Source organism: Muscardinus avellanarius (genome assembly GCF_963383645.1).
Source record: "Muscardinus avellanarius genome assembly, chromosome: 5".
Lineage (NCBI taxonomy): Eukaryota > Metazoa > Chordata > Mammalia > Rodentia > Gliridae > Muscardinus > Muscardinus avellanarius.
The window spans coordinates 6,965,691-6,979,793 of record NC_137790.1 but is presented as its reverse complement, the minus strand read 5'-3'; the positions used below and the strand labels follow the sequence as shown (position 1 = coordinate 6,979,793).

General features: G+C 47.8%; 1 protein-coding gene across 4 annotated transcripts in view; it reads right to left on the bottom strand.

Moving 5' to 3' along the window:
- The window catches only part of ERG (ETS transcription factor ERG), a gene marked incomplete at both ends in the record, with an annotated part of 188,192 nt that overhangs the window by 14,459 nt on the left and 159,630 nt on the right, over positions 1-14,103 (bottom strand). For 2 of the 4 annotated variants that reach the window (XM_080696121.1, XM_080696122.1), the window contains 3 exons: positions 5,121-5,192; positions 6,957-7,037; positions 7,858-8,061. In XM_080696121.1, coding sequence (XP_080552247.1) covers positions 5,121-5,192; positions 6,957-7,037; positions 7,858-8,061 — 357 coding nt within the window. The remainder of the gene's footprint in view (positions 1-5,120; positions 5,193-6,956; positions 7,038-7,857; positions 8,062-14,103) is intronic. The other 2 variants (XM_080696123.1, XM_080696124.1) reach the window with 1 other exon arrangement.

Genomic DNA, 14,103 nt, shown 5'->3' with positions numbered 1-14,103 from the left:
GTGGATTGGACAAATGAGAAGGATTATTCAGAAGAGGCAAAAAAGAGTTTCTTACTTATTACTGGTAATAATAACTATAACAACCTGAGAGACACAGACAAGATTGTAAAATAATGATCACAGAGACACAGAATGGGAAATGACATGTCTGCGTGCTAAGGTTTTGTAGGAGGAGAGACCAATCTCGATGTTAGTTCAACACAGGGGACATGGAAGAAGGTGTGTTTTGAATCATAAATTGCCAAACTATGGAACTAGTCAAGGTGTCCATCAACAGATGAATGGGTTACAAAATGGTGGGATATGTACACAATGGAATTTTACTCGGCCATAAAGAAAAACACAATGGATGGAACTGGAGGACATTATGCTAAGTGAGATTAGTCAGGCACAAAAAATAAGAAATCAGATGCTTTCCCTAATATGTGAGAGTTAGGGAGAAAAGAGGAGCAAACAAGTCAACCTAAAGGAGGAGAAATGAGGGGGGAAGAGGAAAATCTCTAAAGCTCACAATGTACTTAAACATATAGAAGTCAATCACTAAGCCAAGCAAGGGAGGGAGGGACGGGGAGGGAATGGGGTGGGATTTGGGTAGGGGTTAAATCAGCGATGAGTACATGTTTGTACACACAAGTTTTTTACCCCAATAAGTTGTATGAATATAATGCACCAATAAAAAAATTTTTTTAAAAAAAAGAATAAAAATTAGGGCTGGGGGTATAGCTCAGAGATAGAATGCCCCCGAGTTCCATCTCCAGTACTGCAATAAATAAATAAATAAATAATAAATAAATAAAAAGAAAAACACAATTGCATCATTTACGGGGAAATGGATGGAGCTGGAGGACATTATGCTAAGTGAGATTAGTCAGTCACAAAAGATAAGAAAGCAGATATTCTCCCTAATATGCAAAAGCTAGGGAGAAATGGGTCATAGGAGGAACTCTAGATGAAGAAGGAGATACTATATGTGAGCAAATAAGGAGACCTCAGGGGATGGGAGGAGGAAAGGGAAATTCTCTGATGCACATGATGTACTTTAACACACATAGCGAAGTCAGTCACTAAGCCAGGCGTGAGAAGGAGGGAGGGGGAGGGGAGGGGCGGGAATTGGGGAAGGGATACCTGGGTGATGTGTGCATGCGTGTCTCCGCCATCGTGTATCCCACTCAGATGTATGACTACAATGCACCAATAAAATTTAAAAATTTTTTTTTTAAATTTAAACACAGAGAAGTACCAGGAATCAGAATGAAAGGAGACAAGGGAGGGAAAGGTTCACAGGTGGTCACCTGCTGGGGCCCTGGTCACCTGCGGGGGCCGGGGCAGTCTTGGCCAGTGTGAGGTGGGCTGAAATGACTCAGGAGAAGGTTAGTTCTGTGGGGGTAAACAGTGAAGGACTCTGAAATAAACAAGACATTGGGAAATCCAGCCATGAGCAGATAGAAAGGTGGGTTGGGGCTGTGGCCCAGGAAGGGATGACCTAAGGTGAGAGGGGCCAGAGGCCAGGGCAGGGAGGGAGGCGAGGGAGCAGGGCTGGGGAGCACAGGTGCAGGCAGAAAGCAGAAAGGGGGATCCTTGAGCGCCATCTTATTCAAACCAGGGAGACTGGGAGACCATGACATTTCTTCTATCAGGGGCCATAGGGCAGAACAGAGTTGCCACCCAGGAACCTGGCTTGCCTCTGGGTGGCACAGGGATGCTGGCCAGAGTCCTCTGTGTGCATGGACAGGGTTAAGGTAAGTGTAGTGGATGTGGAGCTTACCCCATGCAGACCCAAGGGTGTGGGGTACAGAAACCGGGACCCCTACTTAAATAGGCTCTATAAGGAGTCAATAGTCACATCCTCTGAAAGCAGTAGACACCCACTGATCTCAGGACCATGTCAGATGTGATCAGGGACCCCACATCTGTGACCCTGCAGCTCTGGGAATCCACAGTGCAAGCCCTCCACCCCTGGTACCTCAGAGTTCCCCATCACAGGCCTCCACAGCACAGACCATCCCTGCCCTGGACCACAAGGAGCTGAGAATGCCCCTCCCACGGTCAAGTCCTGGAGCCCCTACAGTCAATAGCCCTCTGGCCTGTTTATCTGACTTAAGTTCTTTGTAAGTTAGATGCCAATGCTTTGGCTCCTTTCAAAGATCACAGTGGCAGTCCTCAAAATAGAGATTTCTGGTACCAACTGTGACTTGGAAACATCCCGGTCCAGTGATGGAGGAAGGAGAGGGTGAGTTCCTCGGAGCCCTGCTCACACAGAAGGCACCACAGGCTGATGTGGAGAGTCAGTGCTGCTCTTCCCTCCCTGGGTGAGGAACTGAGGGGAGCCCAGCCACCAACACTGCTGCCACCCCACCTGCCATACACCTGGATGGGTCTCATCTCCGTACACCTGGACGGGCCTCCCCTCCACACATCCAGATGGACCTACCCTCTGTACACCTGGACGGGCCTCTTCTCCATATACCTGGATGGCCCATACCTCCCAAATTCACCATGTTCTAAAACAAGAAGAAAGTATCTGCAGGGTCATGGTCTGTCCACAGGGCATGAAGCAGAGCTAGCTGGTCTGACCAATGGGTTACAGCAACATCTTTGGCCAGTGTGGTGGGCTTTGAGCACAGATCACATTAGCTCATGAACCCAGTCCTTGTACCTCAGCCAGCAGCATCCATGAAATTGCTGTAAATAAGTTTTTAAAAAGAATCAACTCATTTTCTAAAGGCCACATGTTTTGCAGATAGTGTGTGTGTATGTGTGTGTGTATGTGTGTGTGTGTGTACATACATACATATATGTGGTACTGGTGATTGAACCCAGGAGCTTTCTACCTCTGTGCTATATCCCCAGCCCTATTTTATTCTTTATTTTGAAACATGTTCTCACTAAGTTGCGGAGGGCCTCACTAAGTAGCTGAGGTAGACTGTGAACCTGCGATCCTCCAGTCTCAGCCTCCCAAGTACTGGGATTACAAGCATGGACCACCACACCTGGCTCCAGAGCCCTATTTTTTGTTGTTGTTTTGTTTTGAAACAGGGTCTCACTATGTTGATGAGAGTCTTATTATTTTCTGAGGCTGTTCTTTTTTTTTTTTTTTTTTTTGGTGGTACTGGGGTTCCTGGAAGCCCTTCTACCTCCGGGCTACACTTCCAGACCTATTTTATATTTTTGAAACAGGGTCTCTTATGTCAGCGCGGCTGGCTTCGAACCTGCGCAATCCTCCTGTCTCCGCCTTCCAAGCACAGGGATTACAAGCGTGCGCCACCACGCCCGGCTGAGGCTGTCCTTAAAACTGGGATCCCCCTGTCTCAGCCTCCCAAGTACTGGGACTACATGCCTGGCTTGTTTCTATTTTAAGTATGGATGGAAAGTTTTTCAAATGCTTGCAACACCATCTCCACCCATCGCTACCCTTTCCTACATTTACCCACAGATTCACTTGCTAGCAGTATACTCAAGAATTCTCTAGAACCAGAGGCTGAGGTATACGTCTGTATTACATGTTTCATTTTTAAAACACTTGGGGTTCTCCGGAGCCAGTCCAGTTGACTGCAGACACTGGATTCCATTTAAACATATCCACATTTAAATGCCCTGTGCCAGAGCAGAGGAATCAAAGGACTTCGGCTAAGCCTTCCCACCAGACTTTGCAAGAGCAGAGAAGCTAGCGTTCAATCGCCAGCCTGAGTCACTGTGGCAATTGCAGGGCAGCGTTGAGGTAACAGCAGCCCAAGAAGCATCTCCATTCCTGCGCTTAGCTCCCCGGCCCGTCCTCCTCACTGCAAAAGAGCTGCCAAGCCTCTGATCTAAGACTTGTGCAGCCTAGACATGGGTGAGAGGCCAAAGATGGGCAACCTGGGTCTGGGAAGACATGATTGCCAGAACCATGGGTAAATATGGAAAAATGATCCTACCACTGGGATGAGGCAGTCCTAAGCTGCAGCAAGGGGATGGATGTCCAAGGAATACCACACTCTCCACCCTCCTTCTACAGCGCCCCGTCCTGCTCATTATCCAGCTGACAAGTGTCCAGTCCTCCTGGGGCACGTGGCCATTCCTCTGGCCGGCTTCCACCCCCTAGGTTCTGAGTTCTCACCTCTCTTGCACTAGCAGCTTCTGGATGGCACAGTTAGTGACTGTGCCTCACCTGCCAAGCCTGGCACCCTAGGTTCAACATTTGCAAGTCCACGTCTGCCTCTGGTGCAAAATGACTCTGCAGAAACCTCTAGAACTGCAGGCTACAGGTTTCAACTGGTGCATCAATGTGCCCTGGCACACACTGAGTCAGGTGGACAGCGAACTCTCTCAAGACAGGCAGCACTGGGAAGTGTGGCCCGTATTCCCAGGGTCTGACTTCATGTTTGGCACTAAAAAGGTACTTATTATGTATTTATTTTTGGTGTGAATGATAAGTAAACTATTTGCCTAATCAAATTATCTGTAAAGACATAAAGTAAGCTTCAGAGGTCAATAAAATTCATGACATTCCCTGTTCTGAAACTTGGGGATTTAGACACTACTGTTCTGGGGTCCCCCTGTGTTGTGCTGTAGCCCAAAGATGGCCGGACTGCACCTCTGTCCTTCTCTTAGCCTGAAATGGACATATTCTTATTCCTGGGCATCTAGGAGGCCTCCTGTGCCCACTGTCTTTTTAGAGAAGTTAGTTAAGAAGCTAATTTGTTTCTTTTTTTATGTGTGTGGGGGTCTGGGGATGGAACCCAGGGGCATTCAACCTCCGAGCTACACCCCCTGCCCTATTTTTTATTCTTTATTTTGAAACAGGGTCTCACTGAGTTGCAGAGGGCCTCACTAAGGAGCTGAGGCTGTCCGCGAACCGAGATCCTCCGGTCTCAGCCTCCCAAATGCTGGGATGACAAGCATGCGCCACCACGCCCAGCTTGTAATTTGTTTCTAATTCAACAGCGTGGACACTTTTTATGTGGCCTTTGAATGAAGCATGTAAACTGAATTTAGTTTTCCAACCCACAGAAGCAGCAGTAAGACTTTGGGACTCATTTCAGATCCAGGATCAGCTCTTTAAAGCTGGGCACTTAGGTCTCGGACCCCCACAGGACATCTGGGTGTCTCTCGAGGACGCGATCACACGGGGGTTGGCGTACCTGGCCTAGCTGTAATTCTTTGCGTAGCTTCAGGATATACTGAAGTGTTTGGGAAAATAAAAGCTGCACTCCCTGCAGACGAAAGGAAAGACAAAACATGTGAAGGTCTTTTGTCGTGGCTGTGCATCTCAACAGTAGTGCCAAAGCTACCCTGCCCTGAGGCGACAGAGGAGCCCTCCTGGGAGCTTCTGGAAAGACCTCAGGTGCCTGAGCGGGCACCCGGGTCAGAGACAGATTCTGAAGGCGATCATGGGTCCTGTGTCCACTTGTTACAAACTGTCTTGTGTTTTGAGTTCACAGCCCCTTTCTGAAGTCCCATGTGTGTCCCATCAGAAATCGCATTAAAAACATTCTATGGTGCATTTTTTTGGGTAAGTTGTATAAAAGCCCACAGAATGTTTTACAGAGCTCTTGGAGAGTAATGCCAAAGAATTAGAAATATTTTGCCGAAGACTAGATGGATCCTATTAAAAATTAATCCCAGCCTCATTCGAATGTGTGTTTCCGAGTTTCCTCTTTCGATCAATACTCATGTGGTCAGCTGAGAAAAGTTCCTTTTTGACGACCAGTCCACACTGCAATTACTGTCCTGCTCTTTGATTTTTCTATGTGCAGCAATAATAAAATTAGTGAATTAGAGCTTTCATGACGTTTTCCTTCACTGTGAAGGCATTTTTAAATGAGTATGACTTATCAAGAACGGTGTAGATCAAAGGTGTCTTCCTAAGAGGAGGAAATTACCTTGTCTAAGTCATTATCTGTGGCCATGAGACATGAACAGATTGGTGTGTACAACATAAATTGACAAGTTACATTACCATCTCAGAGCATTTTCTTTTGGGGGTTACATTAAGAGCACAATACTTTCAATACAGACACCCAAGATAAGCTGGCAATTTTGTTATAATATTCAAACTGGGACTCACTCACACTGTAGTAATTTTAAGAAAGAAGGGTGACTATTTGAGAAATTGCTGTATTTCCCCATGAGGGTGGTCCCTGGGGTAGCTGGCTGGCTGGCCAGGATCACCAAGTCTCAGCACCTGCTATTCTCATCCCTAGTCTGGGGCTTATGGAGGGACCCTGCCCGCTATGCCAATGGGTGGGCAGGGCATGACCACGCTTCCATGAGGCTCCACCAGGATGGTAGGAAGAGTGTGGGTGAAAATAAAGATCACATTCCTCCTCAGAGGGCCCAGGCTCAACGGAGTGGGAGGACAGGGAGGGGCGTTAGCCAGAGGACGCATCATGTTAAACCCGACTAGGCTCAGGCTTGATCCCTACATACGTGCAGAACCAAAGGTTAGCGGAAGAAGGGTAGTCGCTGGGTTAGTGACTAACTCCCTCTCCTCCAAAATTATAACTGAGCTTCCCCCAGAAGAAGAGCTCACAGAGAGCCACGCATCGGCATTCCCCCTGACCACCATCCCCAAATATATGAATCTGTGCCTGAAGATGCAATCAAAAAGTCCAATGGCCTAAAGCTGTATCAGGAAGAAAAAACAGAACTCCAACTTTTCCATGTAAACATTCCGTTAGGAATCAAAATGGGGACAAAATGGGCCCCTTTAAACCAGACATGCTTTTAGCTTCTAGAGTCAACACAGCAGGTACATTGGGACTAGTAGTGGGAGATTTTAACCCAACAAAGGTGAGCGGAATTCCTAGCTAAGCTGTCCACCTCCTGGCAAAGGGCTCCTCTGGTGGCCAAGGGCCAAAGGACCCATCGACCGTCCACCTCTGTGTCCCGCCTCCTGAGGCTCTGGCTGATCCCGGGTGGCAGCCCCTGTGGACAGCCCCTACGCCTCGCCTGGGGTGGGGCAGGGCCAGCATTACCTGTGTTTCTAGCATGCATTAACCGTGGAGAGTTTTGTAAGGCCTTATCAACATCATCGGAAGTCAAATGTGGAAGAGGAGCTACAAAACAAAACAAAAAGCGAAATCAAAATGAAAAAGACAGTGGACTGCCTTTCTTAACAAGGAAAGAAAGGAGAAGAAAAGAGAGAGAGAAAAAGAACAGAAAACACCTCCACCCCCGCCCCAGCGTCAGGGCCGCTGGAGAGCCCTGCAGCTCCCTCTACGGGTTAGCATGTTAACACCTACACGGGGCCATCTTTATCCAGAGGAGAAGGGTCCGGGCTGCCAGGCAAAGCGATCTCAGGCTCTTCCTCCCACCCCGCCCTGCACTTCTATTCCCTTCTGACCATGCTTGGTGTGGTAAAATTAAAGCATGCAGCAGACATCTGGACTCATGCGCTGTGGCCCTCCAGTCGAGTTCAGCCAAATCTCATGAAAATCCTCCCTCCTTCTGCTTCAGGTTGGACGTGAAGTGGGGCTGGGCTGAGCTTTAGGGAAGATGAACCCCATCATTCCTAATCATTCCTATCATGTAGGAGCCTTTGCCTCATCCATTTGGAACACCACGGAGCTGAGCAAGTGTGAGACCCGGTGACAGCTCCTTTCTCTACAGTTCCGTCTTCCTGGTCCCAGGGACCGTGGAGGAGACAGTCTTGGGCTGGGTGACGGTTTGGGTTTACATGAAAACACTCACTGCTTCTCACTGGGTGATGGTGTTTCTCTACATCAATGACATGCTAATGCAGTGTCCTCTCGGGTCCCAAACAGACATTAGATGAGGCAGGCAGATGCTGTGGACCACCTTGCTTGAACCCTCCAAAGCTCAGATGCAGAGGAACCATGGCAACAGCCATCTCTCCTGTGGGTGGGGGGCACTTACTCTCTCTGAGGTAGTGGAGATGGGAGAGAAGGACGTCGGCATTGTAGCTCGGGGTGAGCCTTTGGAAGTCGTCCTTGGTCATCTTGCACAGCTCCTTCCCGTCAATATTCTGGAATAGTAAGATGTCCACGTCTGGAAGGCCATATTCCTTCACTGCCCACTCCAGCCACTGCCGGACATGGTCTGTGCTCCACAGCGTAGGATCTGAAAGAGGTAAAAAAACATCATCTATCAGCTTCTCCTCCTCCTTCTCCTCTTCCTTCTTCTTTTTAATCATATGGAAAGAACCAGAATAGCCAAAGCAATACTCAGCCATTAGAACCACGCAGAAACATCACAATTCCTGACTTCAAATTATACTACAGAGCTATAGTAATAAAGACAGCATGGTATTGGCACAAAAACAGACACGCAGACCAATGGAACAGAAGAGAGGATACAGAAACAAGTCCACACACTTAGAGCCAACTGATTTTTGACAAAGGTGTCAGACACATACATTGGAGAGAAGACAGCCCTTTTCCACAAATGGTGTTGGGAGAACTAGTTAAGCAACTTCTAAATTTCCAGGCAGAGTAGACCCCAGCCGGACTGTGCAGCAGCCCCAGCTCCAGTTCCAGGACAGCCTCCTCCCTGGGCTCTACAGTGCCAGCCACAGACTGAGTTCAGAGATGCTCTGAAGAGGAAGTCTTGGGGGGAAAACAAAAACTGACTCCTACCACAGATGTGAAATGTCTTCAGAGCAAATTATTTTAAAAAGTAAGGACTACTGCCACCATCTGCCTCTTTTGCGACTCAGATAAAGTTTTCTATAGTTATTGGGGCTTTTAAAATTCTTTTTTATTCCACACTTAATCGTTTGAGAATGCGTAAGACTACGTCGGGTGTAGTGGCACACATCTATAACCCCAGTACTTGGGAAGCTGATATGGAAGGGTCACAGGTTCAAGGCCAGCCTCAGCAACTTAGCAAGGCCTTGTTTCCAAATAAAAAGGGATGGGATGGAAGTGTGGCTCAGAGGGAGAATGCTTCTGGTTCAATCCCCAATGCCATAAAATATGCACAAGACAAAAGGAGAACTTTCCTCAGCTATACATTATTGGGAGGCGCCAATTCGGAATTACAAAAGTGATCAAAGTCATGATAGTATTTGATACAAATACAGACCACACAATTGGAAATAAAGCATAGGTGAACCCAAAGCCCTAGCCCCTCCTGCAGTGGGCATGGCTGAGCTGTGAGCTGACTGCCCCGCAGAGCCAGGAGCCAGGCGGGGCTGGCGGCTTCACGTGTGCCGGTGTGGAGCACAGACACCCACAGGGTATAGTCAGGCTCTACTGCCTCGTGGGAGGGACCCAATGTGGGACATGGGGGCAGACTCTGCAGAACAAGGGCAAGGGGCCCCGGACAATACACAGGCCAGAGGCCCCCACTGTACACCCACAGCCAGGCTCCTTTAAGTGTCTCTTCTGGGGAAGATGGGGCAGCTGCTCCCTGGGGTGCTCAGAGACACCTGGGCAGAGAGCCAGGGCCCTGGGCTTACTCCCATCGGACCTTCCTGGGGAGGCTGCCTCAACCTCCTATGTCTGCTTCTCCCGTGACTCCAGAACCTTGAGTGCCATGTCTGGGCAGGTCCCTGGGGCCAGGCATGCAGGGTGTTCTGGTCAAATCAGCCTTTTGAGTCGCATTTTAGCCAATGGTCTTAGAGCGCTGCTCAGGCCCACTGATGTGTCCAGACGCCCGGCAGGGAAGCGTGGGTGTGCTGCTGGGTCCCCTGCTGGTTTACTCTACAAAGAGAAGCAGCAAGACCCAGAAACACTCAGCCCTATCGCCAGGGCTGCCTTCCCTTCCTTCCCGTTCTCCTCTCCCTCCCCCCTCCCTCTCCTTTGACTTTCCTATCTTTTGTAAAGAAAGAGATTATTTCAAATCCAGCAGAATCCCCCCATTCCATTTCCCCTCTGGGCACCCCAGAAGTCACCATTTTTCTCAAGTGGGTCCATGTCAGTACATGTGCTTTTGACCATATCTACCATGTGTCTGGTTTTATGGCTTTAAAGTGAACATAAAAGGCCCTGGTTTGCTTTGGGCACTTGGTACTCTATTTTCAAGATGGAGCAGAGTGAATTTGCAGGCATATCAATCATAGGGCAGCCTGTGGGTCTCCCGGTATGAAATGCATTCTGTGGGGTGTGCAGCATCTGCCTAGGGGAGTTGCCATTGGTCCACAGCTTTGGAACCATCTGGGAAGACTGAAGAACTAGGGATGCCTGGTCTCACTCATGGAGACGCTGGCTCATTTGGGCTGGAGGGCAGCCTGGGCACTGGATTATATGCTAACATTGGATTGTACTAACCCTCCCGCTCTGGTGATCCTACTATATAACCGAAGGTCAAACCATCCACGCAGAGCCTGGCTACTTGGGCTGTGGTCCCCCACTTAACAATTCCTCTTCAGACCAGAGCTAATGAGGAACATGAACTTTCAGGCTCCCCCTGGACCTGCAGAGCCTCGGTGTGCATTTCCCCAAGAGCCCCACTTTGAACTTGGAGAGGCCCTCCTCCTGGGGTGAGTACCAGTGTGGAACTGATGGATCCCACAGCACAGGGTACCAACTCGACCCGTGAGTCTCAGGTTTCAGCCAATAGTGTAACAGGTAGTACTCCAAATCAGGAGCCAGTGCGAGAAACTGCGAGTTGAAGGAAATTGGGGTTTTGGAGCAAAGAGAAGACCTTTAGAAATGCACGTGGCAGGGTTGAGAAAGGATTCCCTATGCTCTATGATCTGAGGGCTTCGGGGCAGGTTGCTAGCGGAGGGAGATTGAATGTGACAGGGAAGGTCAGAGCTGTCTAGCCCGCAGTTCACTGAAGTTCATCAGCTCTCTGCCACTGGGCCAGGATTTTGCTTACAGGAATAGCATGCTCAAACTCCAAACTGTTTTCATAGAAAGTTTTCTCCTTCTTTTTAAAAATACTTTCCTTGGTGCACTGTAATTATATAGCACAGTGATGTTCAAAGTGGTATCAACATAACATATGAGCTCACGCTTGGCCCCGCCCCTTCCCCGTACACGTTAGTGACTGGTAGTGAGACCTTCACATATGGGCACAGCTTTACCTGAACCACTCACTCCCTTCACCAATTCTCCTTTCCCTCTCCGACTCCCTGGCCCCGTCCCCTTCCGCCATCTCACTGGCCTCTCTCCTCATCCACCCGAAGTCTCTTCTGTTTCCTGTTTTCTCTCTAGTTTCTACATACGAGAGATGTCAGGATCCTCCTTATACAAAGGCAGATGAGATGTCCCAGGACACCCGGAATTCCCTTCTCTTTATGCTCAGTTCAACGCCAAGAACAGTTCCAACCCCTCGCACAGCACGGCCAGCCTTCTAAGCTCCCACCCAAGTCAGTCCCTCTAAGTTTCACTGTTAGGTACGAGCCAGGCTCCCTTTCTGTTTCTCTTTGCTTTGAACATTGTGGGAGGTGTAATTACTTCCTAGAAATCAGTTTATTCTAGAGATGGATTTTCTTCTCTTCTTGATAGAACCGGATGTTCTCAAACTGATGAATAAACACTTCCCTGGAAAGTAACTGATTCTGTGTTCAACAGTAAAACAACAAGACAGCTCAAAAGAGAAGCCCGGCCTGTCTCTTGTCTCCTGGTGTGGGGCTTCGCTGGTTCCCCCACTAAGCCAAGGGCCAACATGGCTCCTTCAACTTCCCTTCAACGTCATCGTGCTTGACTCCAAAGACCAACCCCTCAACTCACATAACCTCTAAATTCTCACCTTTGGTTACTGAAAGGCCAGTCTTGATAACCGCCAATATGAAGATAATTCCCTATAACCCATCTGATAAACAATTCAACCACACATGCCAAATGTCTTTAAAACTGTCTATAGTCCATGGCTTTAAAATCATAACATTTATCTTAAAGAATAGAGAATATGTGCACATTTTATTTTCAAAGTGTTCTTTGTAGCATTGTTTATAATAGCCAAACATTGGAAACACCTGAAATGTCTGGTTCAGAGAACTAGATAAGTCATGGTATATGTAGGAATATATGTACATGTGATTTTTTTAGAAACTAAAAGTTACATTGAGAAAATATATTGGTACAAAAATTCTCAAAGAAGATTATATTTAAGTGTTTCTTTCAAAATATTTTTGCAACATAGTTATGTTTTGCAAGGTATAGAAATATCTTCGTGGAAAGAATTTTGGAGTGATATGTAGCAAAATATCAACCGCTATCTCTCAGGGAAGGAGACAGGATATTTTTATTTGTCTTTTTCACTAAACTACATTTTTCATTTTTCTACAATAAACATGCAATTCTTAGGTTCAAAGGTATTTATTGAAATGCATTTTCTATTTTAAAAATAAAAATAATGTCTTACAAAGGGCTAAATATTGTCCCTCAGTATTCTTAGATAATTTCTTCCAGTAGTTCTCGTGGATACCCAAATTAGCATATGCATGAGTCCCTTATGATAAATGTCACGATATTTACAAATAACATGCCTATTCTACTATGTACCTTATTTTCATTTATTTATTCATTCACTCGTTCTGTGGTTCTGGGGATTGATCCCTGGTGCTTTCTACCTCCAAGCTACATCCTCAGGCCTTTTATGTCTTGATTGGAAGCAGGTTCTTGCTAGGCTGCTGGGAGTCTCAGTACGTGCTGGGCAGTCCGTGAACCTGCAGCCCTCTTTCCCAAGTACACGGCTTCCCAAGTCCTGCGATTACAGCTGTGTGCCACCATGCCTCCTCTCCTGTGTGCTTTAAATAATCTCGAGATTACTTACACTGAATCCAATGTAAATGCCAGGGAAAGCATTTTTCCAATATATAGTTAAGGAAATAATGATAATAAAATAAAAATATGTCTATGCTCAGTACAGACACAATTTTTTTCTGAGTATTTTAACACATGGTTGGTTGAACCCAAAGATGTAGAAACCATGGATAAGAAAGGTCAACTGCATATGTTCAAATATTTTGTCAAATTTATGTCAAGAGTATAAAAATAATCTCACTTTCTCTCACATTTTGTTAACAGAAATTGTTCTGTCACATTTTGTTAACAGACATTGTTTTGTTGGAAAAGAATAAAATTGCATAAAGCTGGGCTGTATCTACATCCTTTTGGGGTGTGTCTCATGGATACACCTCTGCCCTATGAATTCATAAACACTATTAAAAACAAAAAAGGTGCATTGATGGAGAAAATGACCTGTCCGTGGGCAACACTGCTCCCAACCACCTCTACGGTGTTGCAGCTAAAGAGTCTGAAGGGGAGAGCCCACTACCTCCGCATGCAGCACGCGGCCCTGGCTCTCTGGGCACCCCGTCTTCCTAAGCCTCATTCCCAGCCATTCCCCTTCCTACAGCTGCTCACAGCCACCTTCTATCTCCTGGACCAGGGCCCCCATGCCTGTGCCTCCCCCTGCCCACTGCCCGCCCGCAGCCCCTCTGCCCTTCCCTTAGGTCTCGTCACCTCTTTAGCCGTCTTCCCTGAGGATGCGCTCACGAATGAATACTCAGAATGGATCTGTGAGTGGAGAAGGGCAGGCCCAGGCCCTGCCCGGCGACTCAGCGTCTGAGCGCCCTGCTGCTCGGGCCAAGCAGGGACGCTGCCCTGGGAAATGGCGGTTATCAGGGTTCAGGTCACTGTGTGGCTTCTGGCTGTCATCTCTGGGTTCCAGCTCCCCTTTAATTGCACACAGCACCCAGGGGAGTCTCTCTGTGCTCCTCACGGCCCACAGAAACTCAGTAAACCTTTCTCTGTTCCACTATGCTATCGCAGAGAGGGGCTTACAAGGTACCATTAAAATTCAACAGCTCCGCCATGCAAGGTGGCGCATGCTTGTAATCCCCGTGCTTAGGAGACGGAGACGGGAGGATCGCGCAGTTTCGAAGCCAGCCTTGCTGGCTTAAGAGACCCTGTTTCCAAATAAAAATATAAAATAGGTCTGGGAGTGTAGCCCGGAGGTAGAAGGGCTTCCAGGAACCCTAGTACCACCAAAAAAAAAAAAAAAAAAAAAAATTCAACAGCTCCCACCTCCTTCCCTTGCCCCCACTGTGCATTCAGAGGAGGAGGGGGAGGAGAGGCAGGATGGACCCGGCCTTGGCATCACCCTCGCCTATGTGTAGCTGTGGCCTCTCACACTGGGAAAGGCACCGCCGCCTCCAGGTGTGACACAGAACCGTTATGAGCCTTAGGACTAGAACTCAAGGCTTCT